Source organism: Filicampus tigris, chromosome 3 (genome assembly GCF_054856515.1).
Source record: "Filicampus tigris isolate MCC_2025a chromosome 3, RoL_Ftig_1.0, whole genome shotgun sequence".
NCBI classification, from domain to species: domain Eukaryota; kingdom Metazoa; phylum Chordata; class Actinopteri; order Syngnathiformes; family Syngnathidae; genus Filicampus; species Filicampus tigris.
In genome coordinates, this window is record NC_141219.1 from 30,481,647 (window position 1) to 30,503,888 (window position 22,242).

General features: G+C 44.0%; 1 protein-coding gene across 1 annotated transcript in view; it reads left to right on the plus strand.

The window, feature by feature from the left end:
- The first annotated feature begins 6,033 nt into the window (after window positions 1–6,033).
- The window catches only part of LOC147150624 (apoptosis regulator BAX), a 23,119-nt gene continuing 6,910 nt past the window's right edge, over window positions 6,034–22,242 (plus strand). Inside the window, exons 1-3 of the mRNA XM_086025062.1 lie at window positions 6,034–6,339; window positions 9,033–9,081; window positions 13,837–13,998. Coding sequence (XP_085881188.1) covers window positions 6,270–6,339; window positions 9,033–9,081; window positions 13,837–13,998 — 281 coding nt within the window. The 5' untranslated portion in view covers window positions 6,034–6,269. The remainder of the gene's footprint in view (window positions 6,340–9,032; window positions 9,082–13,836; window positions 13,999–22,242) is intronic.

The window sequence follows — 22,242 nt, forward strand, 5'->3', positions numbered from 1 at the left end:
TGCACCAAACAGCAGTGCAGAGTACCCACCCTTTTTGGAGTTCTTGGAGGGTGTGCTGGAGGGTGCTCCACCTGGGGACTCCATCGTTCTGTTTGGGGACTTCAATGCTCACGTGGGCAATGACAGTGAGACCTGGAGAGGTGTGATTGAGAGGAACGGTCCGCCCGATCTGAACCCGAGCGGTGTTCGGTTACTGGACTTCTGTGCTCATCACGGATTGTCCATAACGAACACCATGTTCAAACATAAGCGTGTCCATATGTGCACTTGGCACCAGGATACCCTAGGCCGCAGTTCGATGATCAACTTTGTAGTCGTATCATCGGATTTGCGGCCGCATGTTTTCGACACTTGTGAAGAGAGGGGCGGAGCTGTCAACTGATCACCATCTGGTGGTGAGTTGTCTCCGATGGTGGGGGAAGATGCCGGTCCGACCTGGCAGACCCAAACGTAATGTGAGGGTTTGCTGGGAACGTCTGGCAGAATCCCCTGTCAGAAGGAGTTTCAACTCCCACCTCCGGCAGAACTTTTCCCACGTCCCGGGGGTGGCGGGGGACATTGAGTCCAAATGGACCATGTTTCGTGCCTCCATTGTTGAGGCGGCCGATTGGAGCTGTGGCCGCAAGGTGGTTGGTGCCTGTCGTGGCGGCAATCCCCAAACCCGCTGGTGGACACCAGCGGTAAGGGATGCTGTCCAGCTGAAGAAGGAGTCCTATCGGGCCTTTTTGGCCTGCGGGACTCCGGAGGCAGCTGACAGGTGCCGGCTGGCCAAGCGGAATGCAGCTCTGGCGGTTGCTGAGGCAAAATCTCAGGTGTGGGAGGAGTTCGGCGTGGCCATGGAAAATGACTTCCGGACGGCTTTGAGGAAATTCTGGTGCACCATCCGGTGTCTCAGGAGAGGGAAGCAGTGCACCATTAACACTGTTTATAGTGCAGATGGGGTCCTGCTGACCTCAACTCGGGACATTGTGGGTCGGTGGGGAGAATACTTCGAAGACTTCCTCAATTCCACCGACACGCCTTCCGCTGAGGAAGCAGAGCCTGGAGACTCTAAGGTGGGCTCTCCTATCTCAGGGGTTGAAGTAACCGAGGTAGTCAAAAAGCTCCTCGGTGGCAAAGCCCCGGGGGTGGATGAGATTCCGCCCGGAGTTCATAAAGGCTCTGGATGTTGAGGGGCTGTGATGGTTGACATGTCTCTACAAGATCGCGTGGACATCGGGGACAGTGCCTCTGGATTGGCAGACCGGGGTGGTGGTCCCCCTTTTTAAGAAGGAGAACCAGAGGGAGTGCTCCAATTACAGAGGGATCACACTCCTCAGCCTCCCCGGTAAGGTCTATTCAGGGGTGCTGGAGAGGAGGGTTCGTCGGAAGGTCGAATCTCGGATTCAGGAGAAGCAATGTGGTTTTCGTCCCGGTCGTGGAACAGTGGACCAGCTCTACACCCTCAGCAGGGTCCTCGAGGGTGCATGGGAGTTCGTCCAACTAGTCTATATGTGTTTTGTGGACTTGGAGAAGGCGTTCGACCGTGTCCCTCGGGGAGTTCTGTGGGGGTGCTTCGGGAGTACGGGGTACCGAGCCCCCTGATAAGGGCTGTCCGGTCCCTGTACCACCGATGTCAGAGTTTGGTCCGCATTGCCGGCAGTAAGTCGGATTCGTTTCCAGTGAGGGTTGGACTCCGTCAAGGCTGTCCTTTGTCACCGATTCCGTTCATAACTTTTATGGACAGAATTTCTAGGCGCAGCCGAGGTGTCAAGGGGGTCCGGTTTGGTGGCCTCAGTATTGCATCTCTGCTTTTTGTTTTGCAGTTGTTGTGGTACTGTTGGCTTCTTCAAGCCGCGATCTCCAACTCTCGCTGGAGCGGTTCGCAGTCGAGTGTGAAGCGGTCGGAATGAAAATCAGCACCTCCAAATCTGAGACCATGGTCCTCAGTCGGAAAAGGGTGGCGTGCCCTCTCCAGGTCGGGGTTGGGATTCTGCCCCAAGTGGAGGAGTTCAAGTATCTTGGGGTCTTGTTCACGAGTGAGGGTAAGATGGAACGGGAGATCAACAGGCGGATCGGTGCAGCGTTTGCTGTGATGCGGACCCGGTATCGGTCTGTCGTGGTGAAGGAGCTCAGCCGAAAGGCGAAGCTCTCAATTTACCGGTCGATCTACGTTCCTACTCTCACCTATGGTCATGAGCTGTGGGTCATGACCGAAAGAACAAGATCTCAGATACAAGCGGCCGAAATGGGTTTCCTTCGCAGGGTGACCGGGCTCTCACTTAGAGATAGGGTAAGAAGTTCGGCCATCAGGGAGGTACTCAGTGTCGAGCCGCTGCTCCTCCGCATTGAGAGGAGCCAGTTGAGGTGGCTCAGGCATCTGATTAGGATGCAATATCCAATCCTGCACTTTGAAACACTTGTCGCCATTGTGAAAAGTGAAAGTAAAAGTGGCCACTTCTTCATCTTCCCTCACTCTTCTTCGCCTGCTTTTTCTTCTTCTTTTCCTCCTACTTCATTTCAAAAATGAAGAAGAAGCATGGCCGCCGGCGTGATCATGCAATAACTTTATCTTTGCACAACAACATCAATAAAGTCCTTTGGATAAAATGCAACGCGGGATTGTAGTTAAGGTAAGCTGTTTTAAGACAACCTAAGACCAAAGTAACAAACACTTTCACACTTTATTTGGCGATGGCTTAAGTCGTCCGTGCCGCTGGCCGGCCGGGAGCGCGCTGCGTTGCGCTTACGAATTATAAACACAGCTGTTGTACTGTACTATCCGATTTTTACAAAACTTTATTAGAGCAAACACATCATTACAAATATGGAGGAGAAAGTATCCGGCTTGACTGACTAAATCAACGGCACATTTGAATAGTGGACAAGTCTAGCGAGAGGCTGCAATGACGCGCACCGAGTCAGCTCACGTACAGTACAGTGTGTGGAAAAAGTAAATCCACTCTCATTGGTCGATCTTGCGCTGGGAACCAGTCACCACCTTTTATGAGTGCCTGCGGGTATGTACAAAGCCTCCGAGTCAACTCATATCTTTCAAACAATGCGTCATTCTGCAATATAGCTCCCGGTATGGCTGTGTTGTTTCATTTTTAATTTATGGATGCTTCTGAAAAATCCGCAATGCCCTGAGGGCGCGAAAGTTGAAGCGCGAAGTAGCGAGGGATCACTGTACTGTTCAAAACTTTGGGGTCACCAAGAAATGTCCTTATTTTTGAAAGAAAAGCAGTTTTTTTCCAATGAAGATAGCTTTAAATTAATCAGAAATACACTCCATTCATTGTTATCAGGGTAAATGATTATTCTGCAAGACAACTGCAAATGTCTGTTTTTGGTGCAATAACTTCATAGCTGTATCGAGGTCCATTTCCAGCAACTATCACGTCAGTTTTCTAAAGGTACAAGGTGTTTGCCCATTGCATCACCAGGCTCAAGGATATTAGAAAACCCTAGTGCAATCATTAGACTGTTGAAACTAGTTTAGCTTGTTAGAGAAGCTATAAAACTGACGTTCCTTTGAGTAGGTTGGAGCATCACATTTGTGGGGTCGATTAAAAGCTCAAAATAACCAGAAAAAAAGAATTTCCATGTGAAACTCAACAGTCTATTCTTGTTCTTAGAAATTAAGGCTATGCCATTCGAGAAATTGCCAAGAAATTGATGATGATCCTACAACTATGTGTACTACTCCCTTCAGAGAACAGGACAAACAGTCTCCAACCAGAGTAGAAAGAGACGTGGGAGGCCCCTTTGCACAACTCAGCAAGAAGATAGGTTTATTAGGTTCTCTAATTGAGAAATAGATGCCTCACAGTTACTCAACTGGCAGCTTCATTAAATAGTACCCGCAAAACAGAAGTGGCAAAGAAAAAGCCATATCTGAGACTGACCAACAAAAGAAAGAAAGATTTAACATGGGCAAAAAAATACAATGGACAAGATTTGAACAAAGTGTTATGAACGGACGAATCAAAGTTTGAGGTGTTTGGATTACATAGGAGAACATTTGTGGGATGTAGATCAAATGAAAAAATGCTGGAGAAGTGCCTGGTGCTTTCTGTCAAGCAAGGTGGGGGTAATGTGATGGTCTGGGGTTGCATTGGTGCTGGTAAGATGGGAGATTGGTTCCAGGTAAAAGGGATTTTGAATAAGGAAGGCTATCACTCCATATTGCAATGCCATGCCCTGTCGACAGCGCTTGATTGGAGCCAATTTCATCCTACAACAAGACAATGACCCAAGCACACCACCAAATCGTGCAAGAATTATTTTGAGAAGAAGCAGGCAGCTGGTATTCTTTCTGTAATGGAGTGGCCAGCGCAGTCACCAGATCTCAACCCCATTGAGCTGTTGTGGGAGCAGCTTGACCATATGAATTCAGAAGTGCCCATCCAGCTAATCCAATTTGTGGGAAGGACTTGTGTGTGTGTGTGTGTGTGTGTGTGTGTGTGTGTGTGTATATATATATATATATATATATATATATATTTGTATATATATGTATATATATATATATATATATACACACATATACACACACACACACACACACACATTATTTGTTCCATTGCAGCCATTTGACAAAAACAAAGTAAAATTTATTTCTCATTAATGTAGTAAACTCAGCTCCCCATCTTGACAGAAAAAACTGAAATGTAGATTTTTTTCCAAATTTATGAAGAAGTGAAATATCATATGGTATAAGTGTTCAGACCCTTTGCAGCGACCTTGATATTTAACTCACATGCTGGACATTTCTTCTGATCCTCCTTTGAGATGGTTCTGCTCCTTTATCGGAGTCCAGCTGTGTTTAATCAAACTGATTGGACTTAATTAGGAAGCATCTCCACAGTGCAAGACACAAGAAAGCCCGCATAGAGTTTGCCAAAAAAAGCACATGAAGGACTCCCAGACTATGAGAAATAAGATTCTCTGGTCTGATGAGACCAAGATTGAACATTTTGGTGTTTATTTTAAGCGGTATGTGTGGAGAAAACCCGGCACTGCTGCCCAATTCAATCCCTTCAGTGAAACATGGTGGTGGGAGCATCATGTTGTGGGGGTGTTTTTCAGCTGCAGGGACAGGACGACTGGTTGCAAGAGAAGGAAAGGTGAATGCAGCTAAGTACAGAGATATCCTGGAGGAAGACCTCTTCAAGAGTGCTCAGGACCTCAGACTGGGCCAAAAGTTCATCTTTCAACAGGACGATGACCCGAAGCACACAGCTAGGACTAACAATGTGGCTTCAGAACAACTCTGTGACCGTTCTTGACTGCCACAGCCAGAGCCCTGACCTAAACCCGATTGAGCATCTCTGGAGAGACCTGAAAATGGCTGTCCATCACCATCCAACCTGACAGAACTGGAGAGGATCTGCAAAGGGCAGGGGATCTCCAAATTCAGGTGTGAAAAATTTGTTCTATCATTCCCAAGAAGACCCATGGCTGTACAAGCTCAAAAGGGTGCTTCTACTCAATACTGAGCACAGGGTCTGAATACTTATGACCATATGATATTTCAGTTTTTCTTTTTTTGAAAATGGGCAAAAATGTCTACACTACTGTTTTTTTCTGTCAAGATGAAGTGCTGAGTGTGTATTAATGAGAAATAAAATGAAGAGGCACCAATTTTTTCTGATATATATATATATATATATATATATCACATTTTATTTGTATAGCACTTTTCATACATGAAAATGCAGCTGCTGTACAACAGGGTGAGGATTTTTTTTTTTTTTGCGTCTAGGTTCCACCCCCAGCTGGAGAAACATTGTATTTAATTTTGGCTTTAAAAAAAATGTGAGGGTAATTCGAATATTAAATGATAATTTACTCAACTTTATTTACACAGCACTGCACAACCCATGCAGCTGGAAGAAATCAGTATATACAATCATAAATACTGTGAATTAAAATTATATCCACATGTATAATGTGTGGGAATAAAACGAGACTACTGTAATACTCTCTCACACCTGGAAGAGGCAGTAATGCACCACTTATGCCTAGTCTGCCAAAACGGGGAAAAAGCGTGCCTGCCTGCTGTATATATCAACTGGAGACTTTCGGTTACTGCATAGGGCTTCCTCCACGTCATTTCACTTCCTCGTTCCACAAACTTTTGACTTGACTGGCATGTCCCAGCGAGACAACACATTATTCTGTTGTTTTTATCAGCCTATACGTCCGACAGATATCTAAATTATTCCCAGTAATATCTCTCTGTATACACGAGTTGCGTGACCACAATCCAACAGGTTTCTTGGAATATGTCTGACAACCGAGGAAAGGAGAACAACGACGATGAACAACAACTTCAAGGTGCCGTAGGTGGGGAAGGTATGTCGATCAGCGCGGTGTTCACCTGCACACACGAAACGGTGGGAGTTTATATATTCAACTCGGACGAAAATGGTTTTACCCAGTGCCCAAGTTTTCAGAGTTTGAAAGTTGTTGTCAGCAGCTTGTTTGTCAAATGGCAAACTCAAAGTTTAACAGGCCGCGGGCTTTGTTCGCCACCTGGAAGCGTGCGGGAAAGGGTCATAAAATAAAGAAGCTCGGATTAAATTTGATCCTGGGCTTGTTCGGAAATGAACTCGGACGCTCGTGCACTGCTCGGAGACTGGGTGTGTTCGGAGACGCAGCGTGCGGTCCGCTCCCATTCGTTTACGAATGCAGCCAGCACTGCGGGCTAGTGCGTGTGTCCAGTCGAGCGTCGCGCGTCGTTTTAAAGTAGAAGTCGATCCAAACATTTTTACAATAATAAACTCTATGCGCCTCCACTAGTCTAGACACTGCATTCTGATTAATACTGCATATGTGGGATATGAGTTAATCAGCAAAATCCACACGTTTAGCTCAGGGGCTATTTTGCCACTTGTTGTCAACTGAAAATGACATCACAGTGGCTCAGGTAACGACCAATCATAGCTCAGCTTCAGAAAACACGTGAGCCGTGATTGGTCTTTTTTTTTTTTTTCTTTCTAGCAGTTATTGGTCGTTACCTGAACCCCGAGCAACTATGATGTAATTTTCAGTCGACAGCAAGTGACAAAATGGCCGCCCCGAGACAAAAACGACTGGCCTTTACTACGTAACTCACAGTCAGACTAGTGGGGCTGCATAGAACACATTATTGTAAAGATAGTTTGGGGTTTTTCTTTGGAGGGGGGTGTTGGGGGGGGGGGGGGGGGTTGAGTACCACTTTAAATTTAAGCAACACTGTGAGTTTCCCAATAGGTGACGTGAACCAATGCACGCTAGGAGCATATTTCCGAACTTACCCCTTCATTTATCAAGTACAATGTCTAGGTTAGCAGTGTGTACAGAGGTGAAAACTGAACAAGATTTTAAAAAATTGTGTATTTACAGATATGTCAGAGATACGAAGTGAAATGGCATGCAAATAAGGTCATAAGAGCAATTTGATAGTTACCAAAACTTTTGAAATGATTTGAAATATGTTCACATTCACTAATCATGATCTATGATTTTTGTTGCTCTAAATATATTTTATAGATACACTGAAAACAACTTGAGTGATATTTATTTGAAAAATTCTTGTTGTTTTTTCACTCAGAAATTCTAGTAAATTTTATAAGGAGAGTTCTTAAAGGGACAGTGTGTAGAATGTTCTGATTTTTCAAAGTTCATTTAAAAAACCCACTATTAATTTCAGCAATATGCAAAAAAATACATTCTCTCACATCAACTTACATTTTTTTTATATAATCATAGGTCTAGTAATCGCTAATTATATTACATGGTTGGCGGTTCACCATACAGGACACCTGTACACATGTCTGGACACCATCTTTCTGCTACGGAGACCTGAAGGAGACAAATCACCCCCCATCACAAATATGCTGGCTCAAGCATGTGTAACAAATGCAATGCACTTGCTTTGTCACTTCATCACTTGAACCCACAACTTTCGGTGTGGGAAATGACCACTCTGCTACCTTAGCTATGCCGCCCCAACTGCGTGTTTGTATAATCGCTGGTGGCCACCGTGTGAATGTCCTATGTTGCTCACTGTTAGCGTTGGGCACCGAGAACTGGGAATCGAATGGAGCCGTTCAGATTTTAGAATGTCGGTGCTAAGTTTAGATTCCTAGTTAGTCGCGCGTAAGAAGCACGAACGAAGTACGAACGAAGTACGACCAATCATGTTCATGTTCCGTTCATGAAATTAAAGAACAGAGAAGTTCATTATTTTGTCCAAAAATAACTTTTTTTTTTTTTTTTTTTTTTGTGAAGAATTGGAATCGAGAATCGTTAGGATCCTGAATCGAATCAAAGAACCGAAATCGCAATCGGAATCATCCAAATTCAAACGATCCCCAACCCTACTCACTGTGGTCCAAGGAATGCTCAGGGACTTTGTGTGAATGATCAGACACATGGAAAATTAGAGCGAACATTGCGTTCAAATCATATATCTAAAATGCACAATGACACAACAGTCTCATAATTCTTTCCAATTCTAAATGTTTTTTATTTTAGTAAAACACACTAATTAGGTTTGTTCCTGCTTGAATTATGAGTGTGTTGGGCAAGATTGGTATGTGTGCAACTGCATTTTATTTAATGACGCCCTGAGTGTGGATGGTATGGAAAAACAATGACTTCTTGGCCATGTTGATAGTATGCTAAGGTGTGAACGTGATTAGTGCTTATGATAGGCATCAAATATTTCACTGTTAGGAAAGATTATTTCAGATTCTGTGTGTACCTCAATAGTATCAACAGTCATTTAGATAGAAGGTCAATCTGAATACTGTAGATATCGCGGCCACTATTGGCCACCATACAGACACAGAGTTGGAGATTTTGTTTTTTTTTAATACTGATACTTGGGGGGTGGGGGTTATTGTTTCATTATTGATCGCAAAGAACTGTGGTACTTTTCTTGTACTGATATACAGTGCACCCTAGACTCATATTTACCATTTGATGTCAAACCCAAATGGTCAATTTTTTTGGAGGGGAGTTGAACTGAACGCTAATCAAGCATCTATCATTTTTAACAGATGTCATTGATGATCCCATCCTAGAGCAAGGAGCAATTGTCCTCAGAGGGTAAGTCCCATCAAAACCATTTTTGAATGGACTTTGTCTTTTTTGTTGGCTTATCAAGCAGCAATTTTAATCATTGTATTATGTATATATTTAGTAGGGCTGCGCGATATTCGAAAACACGCGTTGTGGGTGTTGAATATTGGGATTTTGATATTATTGCGATATTGAACATGCACCCAAATAAATTCTATTTTTATCAAAGAATTTTATTTTTACGTGGTGCAAATAAGCAGGCTCAATGTACTGTATTTTAAATAAATACCTAATACTAAATGCTGTATTCTAATGTAAATGCAAATAAATGTAAGTTATTTAGTGTTCATAAATGCTCCTAGATACTGTTCACCTTGTGGATGATAGTGCGCATCTAAGGTTTGCCATTGATTGGTCAAAGTCAGATTAAAGCATACACTTCCATAAGAATTTTTTGTAGGTTTTTGCAATACACATTTGCACGGACCACTATTGTTACTCCATTATGACGACTATTTTACTACTACTAGGTAGGGGTGGGCCACATATATTGTCATCGATGTTATCGTCAATCTTGCTTTCATGATTTGTAATTTCATATTATCGAGTATTTACCTTAATTTCTGTACAACAAAACGCACCGGATTATGTTGAAATATTTGATATTTACTGCATTTACAGAATGATTTTGAACTGTAAATGTGCCTGAACAGATTCTTTCCTAACAGTGCCTTTTAACATGGCAGCAACTTTATTGATTAAAATGAAACAGACTCAAGAAATAACCAGTATTTATTTAACTTAATTTCTACTGTGTTTGAAATCACAAGTCACTTTAATCATCGTCGCTGAAACCCATGAAAGTCGTCTTCTTCTAGGTTGAAAAATTAAATATTTACTGCATTTACAGAACGATTTTGAACTGTAAGTGTACATATATGTACCTGAACAGATTCCTTCCTAACAATGCCTTTTAACACAGCAGCAACTTTGCTGATTAAAACGGAACAGAACCAAGAGAAAATGACTAGTACTTATCTTCATTTCACTTCCCGCTGCCGCCTCCAACGTGTCACCATAGATTCATTGACGCTAAACTTACGTGCAGCAGCCCGGTTTCCTTCCTCGGTAGCAAGATCGATGGCCTTCAACTTAAAACTTGCATCATATGAACTTCTTCGTGTGGGTTCCATGATGAAGGGGCGAGGATTTGAAAATAATGAACTGTTTGTAATATATCGTCCGTGTTCTGTCTGCGAAAGAAAAAGTAGCGTATTCGTCTTTGCATTGATTTTTTTTTTCTTAGTTTTGATTCTAATTCCGGTTAGAGCGCCGCTGGCGGTGGAAGAAAAATCTGCAGAATAGCCGCACCTTTATATAAGCCGCATGGTTCAAAACCTAGGAAAAAAGTAGCGGCTTATAGTCCGGAAAATACAAGTCCGTTGATGGCCGCAAAGTAGGAGGAAATGATGAAATCCTCATTCAGCAAATCAGTCTGCATAGACTACAAAGGATGAGTAAGTGATAAACATTCGTCAAATCAGCGGGTAGGACCCAGTCACATGACTCTGTTAGCAGCAGAGCAAACGTGTTTCAAATATGAAGGAGTTTCCCGTCCAAGGCGCAAGTCCACGTCTCTCGCCTATAAATAGCTTGGGGTTGACAAGACTGACGTCGGTGGGAATAACACATTTTAACACGTTAGATGTACCAAAAACGGTTACCATGAAGAGCTTTTGTTCCACCACAAGCAATATAGATTACGAGGAAACCTTTGCGACCGCCCCAAGCACACTAAACAAAAGCTAAGTAAACACACACACTCAGAAAACCATCACCGAGTTGAGCAAACAAACACAAACACGCACACACACACACACACACACACACACACATGCACACACACTGTACTTTAGTCGAGCAAGTTAAATGTGACAGCCAGGATGTTCGATATTCGCTTAACATTCCGTTTACACGGTTGTAGTCAGCATCATAACTAAATTTGCGACTATATCATGTGCAGGACAATTAACATAAACTGTCTTGTCAAAAGATCACATCTGAATTCGTTGTCATTACAATTGTATATGTAACAACAGTGCTAGACGCTGTATTTCTCCTTCCATCTGTGTTAAGGACAGTCCACAAATTACATGCCTGTATTCCAGAGTGAGGCATGAGGCATAAATCTATGACGGCGTATTTGTGTCACCCAGTGAGAAAAAAAAAAAAGACAAGACGAGATTTAAAGTCATCATGAAACTGAACATGAACTGACTGTAAAGCGCAACATGACGAGATTTTAAAGTGGAAGTCAACCCAAACATTTTTTTTAAGAATATGTTCTATACAGAGCCACTAGTTGAAACATTCTGATTGTTATTGAGTTTGTAGAATGTGAGTTAAGCAGCAAAATCCACCTGTTTTTAGCCAGTCGAAGTTGCTCAGGGCTCAGGTAACGACTAATCACAGCTCATCTGTTTTCTGAAGCTGAGCCACGATTGGTCGTTATCTGAGCCCTGGCAACTGTGATGTCATTTTCAGTCGACAGAAGTGACAAAATGGCCGCCCCCTGAGATGGCTGGATTTTCCTGCTTAACTCATTCCACGAATGCAATATTAATCAGAATTCCACTGAAGGAGGCCACCGGTGCCTTGCATAGAACATATTCTTTGGAAAAAAATGTTCGTCATCGCGCTAGTCGACAAGGCCTGAAGTAGGATCCATCCATGGCAGCATGAAGTCAACCAGTCCCATGGCTCGGTTGTGACGCCAGGATACACAGAAACATAAAGTCACAAGTCTACAGTATGTACAAATCACAGTGATGATGAATGAGTGGGAAAATGCACTTTTCGGTAAATTGCATTTTTGTGATTCAACTTTATTCCGAACACGGTGGCCAATGTATGAGAATGGGTGTTGCCATGACGACTTCAAAAGACATCATGATGACGTATTTTTTTTCTCGCTGGGTGACACTAATGCACTGTCACCCAAATCACCTTATACCAAAACAAAACAAAAAATCCCATTCTGATTGCTGTAGTAAAAACCTTTTCTCATTCTGATTGCTCAAGTAGTTTGCAGTGGTACACCAGTACTTACTGCAGGTCAAAATATCATTATATGTCATATCATTATGGAATGAATAGGAGACATTTAAATGAAAGAAGCATTCCCAAACATCTATGTAAGTCTAGTCGTCCCTTCTCAAGGGTTCTTCCCTGGATGTTTTTTTTTGTTTTGTTTTGGGTTTTTTTCCTTGCCATCCTCGGGGTTAAGATCAGGGGATATCGTTAATATTTGATCAACTATGGGCATGTGAAGCCCTTTGAGTCTTCCTTGTGATTGAGGGCTATCTGAATAAATTTGACTCGGCTTGACTTGAGAGAAAAGTTTTTTAAATAGTTAAATGTTGCCGTAGAATATTATGTTTTGCAGAAACTGTATTAAGCAATTTAAAATATAAACAAGAGCTATTGTTCGCTGTCTATCCATCCATAATTGTTCTGTCAAGCAAGTGCAGATTTAAAATATTTTTTGTATAATATTTTTGTACTGTTGCACTCAATGTAACTCCTGTTCTCTAATTGAGATTCACAGCCAGGTTAACTCCTTGCAACGTTTCCAAGGAACAGGCGTTTGTTGTAGTTGGCAGGATTTATTACATAAAGGTGTAAAACTGCAATCCAGATACAGAAGTATTTGTAAGTAAAGAGCTAATAACTAAGGCAATAGCAAGCACTACGGCACATGCAGTTTGTATTATTCACCATTCAAACATAGAAAGCACTTTCATTGACAATGTAATAATTAGGCAAAATAAAATGACTAATAAAGTTACAAACATAAAACTTACACTTATTGCCACTCAAATGGGTACAACAAACGGATGGCTTATATAGAAGAACGACACACATTTCAACAAGAGAACGCTTCCTTGTGCGTCACTTGCTGCATTAATTTCCCGGTTGAGTTCGCAGCCTGTAATGCACCTATGCCCTCCTGGTGATCAACAACAACAACCTGCAACATGGTCCAAAACAATCGTTGAATTATCCTTATTGAGTTTTGTGAAAGAAATATATATAAATAAAAAATAAAATAGATTTTTTTTTTTTTTTAAGCTTCTATCGCCCACCCCTATTACTAAGTACATAGGCCCCTCCTGACAAAAATGCAGAGGTTAATTCCACCTGGTAAGACTTGCGAGCTAACTGTGACTCATTCGTAGCTATACAATGTTGGAGATACACAGCGCTGCTAGAAAAGACAGGTCAGGGAAAGAAAGACATTACATATTTGACAAGACTGGATAGTATAGCTTAGCATCTCTCTATGTGTGAACATTGCCTTCATTCTGACACTTTGACAATTGGCTGGTTGGCCAAACGTTTCATCATGGGCATGCATTCATTAGCTGTCGGCTGTTCAAATGTTGGAGTGGTCTTGCAGAGTCTTTGGGCCACCTTCAAAATTACATGGCAGAAAAACAGACAATTGATACTTTTTCTTTTTTTTTTCTTTTAACTCTACTCCATGTACCCTCAATTTCTCCCCGCAGGCAAATAGGAATGCCACATAACTACTGTACATTACATTTTTTTCAAATGTTTTTTTCTCTTATGTGGCAGTTTTGTTTTTTTTAATTAGGGAGATTTTTGGTGGAGCGATGCAATTCTGTGTTTTTTGTAACTGTGTGAACTAATTCTATTGCTCAACTATGTGTCTTATTCCATTAATTAAGCATTTTTCTATGCATCTTTTGTTAATGACAGGTATGTGATTGAACGAATAAATACAGAAGACCCCAATCGACATGTTACTTCTGAGGATTTGGGAGGACGATCAAATGAACAAGAGGAGCCACAAATTAAAGAAGTTGTGGAACAGCTACTAAAGATCGCAGATGAGTTGAACAGGAATGCAGAGCTCCAACGGTATGCTTTAAACAGATTAACTGGTTACTTCTTGGTTGTTTACTTTACTAATGCACAATGTTTTTGAAAGGCTTCATTTCTTTTGAGACACAGTTCTAATGATTTCTCTCTCTTAAGATGCAAGTTTCCATTTGGCATTGTATCCACTGTGTTTGTCAAAAAATAGTTTGTAGTGCCATTAATTTTACATTGAGATTTTTAAAAGCACACACATTTCTTTTAGGTACTATATTTAATCTTGAGTACTGTATGTACAGTATATGTTTAAGATAAGATAAGAAGATAAGATAAGAATGCCTTTATTGATCCCACAGTGGGGAAATTTTCATTGTTACAGTAGCAAAGATATAGGTCACACAGGGGCGGCGGCATAATGTGGCCATTAATGTATAACATTGACGGCAAACATTTAGAATCAAACCTATGTAGTTATACGCAGTAACATGTGTATATACACATGTGTATACACACCAACCTACATCTACATAAAAAATATGAGGAACACTCATTTCGGCCTGTACATAGTACAGAGGAAAAAATACTCTAAGTGACAGTGCTGCAGTGCTGTAGTGAAATGTAAGGAACAGCATTGGATAAAAATAAAACTAGACTAACAGTAGTGGGGAATGTTGAGTATTGCACGGTATTACAGTAGTGGGGAATATTGGGTATTGCACGATATGAGCTCAGGTGCAGGACTGCACAATTGCACTAATGACCGCCAGTTTGTAGAGACTACACAATGTTCTTGTTAAAGAGTCTGACAGCAGCAGGCAAGAAGGAACGGCGGAATCTCTCCTTTGCACAGCGAGGGTGTAACAGTCTGTCACTGAAGGTGCTGTGGAGTGCTGTTAGGGTGCCCTGGAGGGGGTGGTCCGGGTTGCCCAGCATTGATGACAGCTTGGCCAACATCCTCCTGTCCCCCACCGAGTCCACAGAGTCCAGGGAGCAGCCCTCTTGACCAGTTTGTCCAGCCGCTTCTTGTCCCGGGCCGAGACGCCACCTGCCCAGGTGACCACTCCCTGGAAGATGACCGATGCAACCACCGAGTCATAAAAGTTCCTGAGGAGTGTCCCCTGAACCCCAAAAGACCTCAGTCTCCTGAGTAGGAAGAGTCTGCTCTGACTCTTCCTATAGAGGGCGTCTGTGTTGTCGCACCAGTCCAGTTTATTGTTCAGATGAACACCCAGGTACTTGTAAGTTGAGACTCTCTCAACATCTGTTCCCCGGATGTTCACTGGTGCAGGTGAAGAGTGCTGGCGCCTACCGAAATCCACCACCATTTCTTTGGATTTCCCCGCATTGATCAGGAGGCGGTTCTGCTGGCACCAGTCCACAAAACCCTGAGTAAGTTCTCTGTACTCCCGATCATCTCCGCCTGTGATGAGGCAGACAATCGCAGAGTCGTCAGAGAACTTCTGCAGGTGACAGGTAGGGGTGTTGTAGTTGAAGTCCGAGGTGTAGAGGGTGAACAGGAAGGGAGCCAAGACAGTTCCCTGTGGGGCCCCCGTGCTGCAGAGGAGCACGTCAGACACACAGTCCTGTGTCCTCACATACTGTGGCCGGTTTGTGAGGTAGTCCTGGATCCATGTGGTGAGGTGGTGCGCCACCCCCGCCCGCTCCAGCTTGTCTCCCAGTAGGGTGGGCTGGAAGGTGTTGAAAGCACTGGAGAAATCAAAGAACATGATCCTCACAGTGCTCCCCGCCTTCTCCAGGTGGGAGAGTGAAGTGTGGAGGAGGTAGATGATGGCATCATCCACACTGATGCCAGGCTGGTATGCGAACTGGAGTGGGTCCATTGAGGAGCTCACCAAGGGGCGCAGGTGGACAAGGACCAGTCTCTCCAGGGTCTTCATCAGGTGAGACGTCAGCGCCACTGGTCTGAAGCTGTTGAGCTCCTTCGGGTGGGGGGTCTTTGGCACCGGGACCAGGCAGGATGTTTTCCATAGCTGGGGGACCCTGCCCAGCTTCAGGCTCAGGTTGAACATGTGCTGGACAATTCCACACAGCTGGTCTGCGCAGGATTTGAGGAGCTGGGGGCTGATGCCATCTGGACCCGCTGCCTTCCTCGCCTTCATCTTCTTCAGCTGGTTCCTCACCTGAGATGTTGTGAAGGCCAAGGCTGGACAGGAAGGAGTGGTGGCTATCTGGTGTAGCTGGGAGCTGGAGACTGTGGAGAAAAGAGGGGAGGGGGTGACACGCCCAGCAGGAGGAGTAGGTGGAGACTGCAGCAGGAGAGACTGAGTGGAGGCAGGCATCTGATCGAACCTATTGAAAAAGAGATTCAGCTCATTTGCCCACTGCAGGTCCCCCCCAGTCCGGGTCTTGGGTTGTCCGTGGCCTGAGATGGTCTTCAGGCCCCTCCAGACTCCCCTGGCGTTATTCTGCAGCAGCTGCTCCTCCATCCTCTTCCTGTAGGACCTTTTCCCCTCTCTGATCCTCCTCCTCAGCTGGCGCTGCACAGTCCTCCGCTCCTCTATGTTGCCTGACGCAAAAGCCCTCCTCTTCTCCTTCAGGAGAGCTTTTATGTCTGGTGTGATCCAGGGTTTGTTGTTGGAGAAACACCTTACTGTCCTGGTGGGTATGGTGTTCTCCATGCAGAAATTTATATAGTCTGTAACAGTGTCCGTTAGACTACTAATGTCTTCCCCGTGAGCATCGCTGAATACTTCCCACACAGTTGTGCTGAAACAGTCCTTTAAGGCCTCCTCGGCCTCTCCAGACAATCTCTGAACCGTGCGGGTCACAGCTGGCTGCCTGCGGACCAGAGGTTTGTACACAGACTGAAGAGCCACCAGGTTGTGATCAGCTTTGCCCAGCGGGGGGAGGGGCAGTGATGTGTATGCCTCCTTGGTGTTGGCATAGAAAAGGTCCAGTGTTTTATTGTCTCTGGTGTGGCAGGTGACATACTGTGTGAATGAAGGCAGAGAGGAGGAAGGGGAGGCATGATTGAAGTCACCGGAGATGAGTACCAGGGCATTTGGGTGCTGTGTTTGTAGTCTGCTCACTGCTGCAGTCAAGACATCACAGGCTGTGTCGCTGCTGGCAGCTGGTGGGACGTAGACGGTCACCGCGATCACGTGACTAAACTCTCGCGGGATGTAGAATGGCCTCATGCCAACAGCTAGCAGCTCAATATCCCTGCTGCAAAGCTGCTCCTTAATCGTGATGTGGCCAGGATTACACCATCTATCGTTCACAAACACAGCCAGCCCTCCTCCTTTCCTCTTTCCACTCTCCAGCGTCCTGTCCGCGCGTATGATTTGGAAGCCGTCCAATTCTACGACCGCGTTCGGCGTTAGCGTTGTTAGCCACGACTCCGTGAATAGCATCAGGCTAGCCTCCCGGAAGTCCCTCTCGTGCCGGGTAAGCGCCGCTAGCTCGTCCATCTTGTTGGGGAGCGATCTAACATTCCCCATGATAACAGACGGGAGGACGGGATGGTATCGTCTCCTCCTTTCCCGGCGTTTAACCCCCGCACGAGATCCCCGTCTCTTCCTCCTCAGCTCACGGGGGATATCGGGTCTCGCCCCGGGAGCCGGCGCATGGTTAGCACGGAGTGCTAACAGCTGATTCCGGCTGTAAACAATGGGGGCTCGGCTCCGAGCCAAGTCGCCGGACACGATCGCGCAAAAAATAGCCATCAGCAGCAGCAAGAATACCGCAGTTTGGGTGTCCATTGCTACGCAAGTTACGACTATCAATTATACGAAAAAGGTATGAGGTAGAGTAATATTAAAGAACAAAAACACACGAAAAGGCTCACCGATGAGCCGGAGCTACTGTAGCGGGCTGGCACTCGCGCGGCGCCGGAAGTCGAATTTTCATACCGATGTGTGAGGAGGCTGGCACGTAGGCCTTGTGTGGCCGCTTCACATACCATTTGCTAGTTGCCTCTTGTGCTGTGATTTTGACCTGGAGAGATGCATACATACTTACTTTCATTTTAAAATGCATAAACACATGATGATGGCCTTCTTCCACTGCAACATTGAAAGTCCACCCAGGCCCTCAGGCAGGACTTTGCCTGTCCCCTTGCTGGCTGGGAACGCTGCCTTCTTTTTGAGTCGGTAAGATAGCTCCTTTATCTTACCAGCTAGCCCTTCAGCTTCCAACCTGACAGGCCCAAGCGGACAGGTCTCTACAAGCCAAGATTATGTCAATCCTGTTGTACCTCCTGCACCTTCATCATCATCCAACCCCACCACTAGCCCCTTCGCAGGCTCGGCCATGGCACTACACTAGAGATGCACGCAACGCCTCTGGCTAAACCACCAAACGTCTCCTTCCACGGAACTGATCACCTCAAAAAAAAAAAAAAAGCAACCTCCAGACTTCTTAGTTGTCTTTGCAACATCCACAGAGGCTTCAGTCACAGGTTCATCTCCAATTCCACCGCGATAAGCAGCATCCCATCTCCGTGGTCTGACACCAGCAAGGACACCAGCTGACCTCATTGTTCATTACAACAACATAACACTTCATCAGACCAATCCCAGAACATTTTATATACTGTAGCATAGGGCTGGGCCGATAATTCGCTATCAATATGTATCGCGATTGACACGTGATCGATACCAATAGAAAATGCCTTCGATAAAACGTTCAATGGAAAAAAGAAAAACAAACCCGATCGCAGCATGGTGCGGGATGTGATCTTCAAACAAGAAGAAGAAGCGTTAAACCAAAGAAGAAGCCGCTTTTAAACCAACGAGGAAGAAGCATTTAAACCAACAAGAAGAAGCTGTTAACTCAACGGAGCATGCTCTCGGGCCCGGCGTCCGTGCTCTACGCTCACGGGCCCGGCGTCCGTGCGCTACGCTCGTGGGCCCGGCGGCAGTAACTTTGTTCTAATAAATGACCACTCGACTCAGTACAACTCTTACAATTAAATTATATTATGCATGATAACCCTATTAAAAAGCCGTGGATGGAGCCATGGTGTACAAGTAGAGGAGTTCTTGTCTTTGACATGCTAGCAGTAGTTAGCCTTATCCGACACTGGCATCGCACTCAAGGTAAAATCAAGCAAGTAAAATATGAATGGACTATGGCAATAATGAGTCCGCTAAAAAGATAAAGTAGTCTTAGGACGGTTGGTCAATGATGATGTATGCTTTTCGAGAGTTCACTTACATTGGATGAACATTGAATGAAGGCTAATATATGTGTCAACAACTGCTTTGGGGTAGATCTAATGCAAATACGCATTTACAATGCACTGATGGAGGACAAACTGCACATTACACTACATAACGATGTACAAAAAACAGTTGACTGTTATTTAAAGGTAAGGTTTAAAACATCCATCCATTCATTATTGATACCACTTATCCTCACAAGGGTCGCACGGCGTGCTGGATCCTATCCCAGCTGTCTTCGGGCAGTAGGCGGGGGACACCCTGAATTGGTTGCCAGCCAATCGCAGGGCACATAAAGACAAACATCCCCAGGTTTAAAACAAAATCAATAATTATAAATATTGACTGATATTAAATACTTAGATTGTGACAGTTTTCAAACATTTCTCAGCCCTTCTAAGCACATTATCTTTAAATTTTAGTTTATTTAATCTTTATATCGACAGGTTTATTTCACTCTTTCATAGTTACATTGACCTCTTATAAAACGTTAAGTATGTTAAAATAAAATAACCTAATTGTATTTTTCTTCGTGTCATTATTTTCAATAGTTTAAAACAAGAAAAAAAATTCAACATATAACGATATCGACCAATATGAAACACTTATATCGTGATATAATTTTGAGTCATATCGCCCAGCCTTACTGTAGCAGCACTACTGGATGAATTTCTTTTATGATATAGGTCTTGTTAAGGTCAGTTCAAAATAAAGTGAGAAAGGATAAGCAGTCATGTTTAAAAAAAAAAAAGAATCATTAAAGTATATCGCTATCATTATTTTAAATGGCATATATTGTGATAGAATTTTTCCCATATCACCCGGCACTACTGGCTGTGTATAACCTTGGATTTTGCCGGATACCTTGTCAATTGCCACTGGATTTGACCTGTTACTCCATGCATTTCACCATCTGTGTGTCAAGATTAGGGTTGGGCATTGTTTGAATTTGGACGATTCCGGTTCAGATTTGGGTTCTTTGATTCGATACCGGTTCCTAACAATTCTTGATTCAGATTCTTAACCAAAAAAAAAAAAAAGTTATTTTGGGAAAAATCACATGAACTTTTCTGTTCTTTCACGAACCTTTTACTGTTTGTGAACTTTACTATGAAGTACTCAAAGGGCTGTTTTTAAGGGCAAGCAAGGAAAGTTTATCTAATCCAAGCAGTCTTTGTAACCATATGCTGTATGTATATATGTACAGTATGTATGTATATGCTGCAGCTGTGTATGCTATAACCTAAATATTAGCTGGATATGTGCATTTGTGTGTTGAACTTGTAGGCTCAATGTTGGCATTAGACGTACTTAGCCGATTCTGACTTTGGGTCATGAGCTGCATCGCGTCAGTTTTATGGCTAGGCGTCGGCCGAATGGGCCAGCCGGGCCGACCCGGACAGGATCACTCACCCCGCAAAGGACGACCGCTGCCACCGCAGTGTCCCAGCAGCCGCCACAGCTGTGGAAATCCGTGGGAACGGTCCAGCACACGCCCAGATTTGGGTTCCGAGAAAACCAGAATTATGGTCCTGGTTCCACTTGGTGCCCAACCCTAGTCAAGATCCTGCTTTACTGGTTTGCAATCATTTCACCATTCCCGTACGTTGCACTCCATCAGTACCCCACCATTGACCTTTGGAAACCTTGGCATTATGCTTCCTCAGATGCTTCACTTCCTCCATTAATGTTTGGTATTCCCCAGGACATTGCATACCAGCCCCACCACCACTACATTCACAGAGAATCATACCGTAAATCAACTTTCAATCAACTTGACTCCCACCGCATAAACTCAACCTGGTCCACAACTCGCCATCGCGGTCGACACCCTATCCGGACTACCAACCACAGCCACCCAGCTAATTTAGCCATGGCTAATCCTACTACCTGCAACAGCTCCAAAACAGTCAGATTTTGGTCTCAACATTCATTCACTCTCCACCAAGGGGCATCTTATCCATGATGTCTTTACTGACCATAATCTGTACTTCCTATCCATAACTGATTTATAGCAACTTCCTAATGATTTCGTCACATTGAACGATTTGTTCAATGCCTGGTTTTGTTTACGTCTCTTAACTGCATTCTAGTCAGCGGAGAAGTCAGTATCTACATTCGCTTGATTTGAACGACTTCCTGGTCATTCCCCTATGGCTTTAGTAACTCTCTATCGCCCTCCAAAATATAACAAGGATTTTATCAAGGACTTCTCCCACCTCCTCACTCACCTCTCATCACTGGCTCAAACATAGTCATCCTGGGCGACTTCAACATCCACATAGATAATAGCACTGATCCACTCTCAAAAGATTTAACTTCCTGCCTCGATAACTTTGGTTTCCAACAACATATCAACTTCTCAACACACAATAAATTTGGGATTTAGTCTGTGCATTTTCCCACTCATTCATCGCTGTGATATGTAGACTTGTGACTTTAATCATGTTTGGGTATATTCTATCGTCACACTAATAAGCCGTCGTAATTTGTGCAACAACATGCCTCGGGAATACAGTCTAGTTATGAATGATGTGGACTAAAAGCGTGTAAACTCAATGTTTGACCAATCATCCAGGATGTCACGTTTGACTTGCTCGCAAAAGTACTGAGTGCGTGCGTGCGTTTATATTTGTTGGTTCAATTCGGCAACTGTTTTATGAGTGGGTGTGTTTAAGCTTTTGTTTAGCGTGCTTGCGCGATCGGTACGTTTTCCTCGGAATCCAAATGGCTTGTGGTGCAACAGAATTGCTCTTCACGGTGACCGTTTTGGCACATCTAACAATGTTATTCCCACCGACGTCAGTTTTGTCAACCCCAAACCATTTACAGACTACGGACGACGTGGACTCGCGCCTCGCTATGAATCCCCGCTCGACACTCCTCTATGTTTGAAACAGCTGCGCTGCAGTGCAGACAGAGTCACGTGACCGGGTCCTGCCCACTGATTCTCCGAATGATTAGCTCTTCCTCCTCATCTGCCGTCAATCCATCCTGATTTTCAGCATTTCCTCATACTTTGCGGCCGTCGACTGACTCGAGTCGTTATGCTTTTTGAGGCAGTATTTATAGTCGATAATGTAAAATTACGCATCTTGAAAGC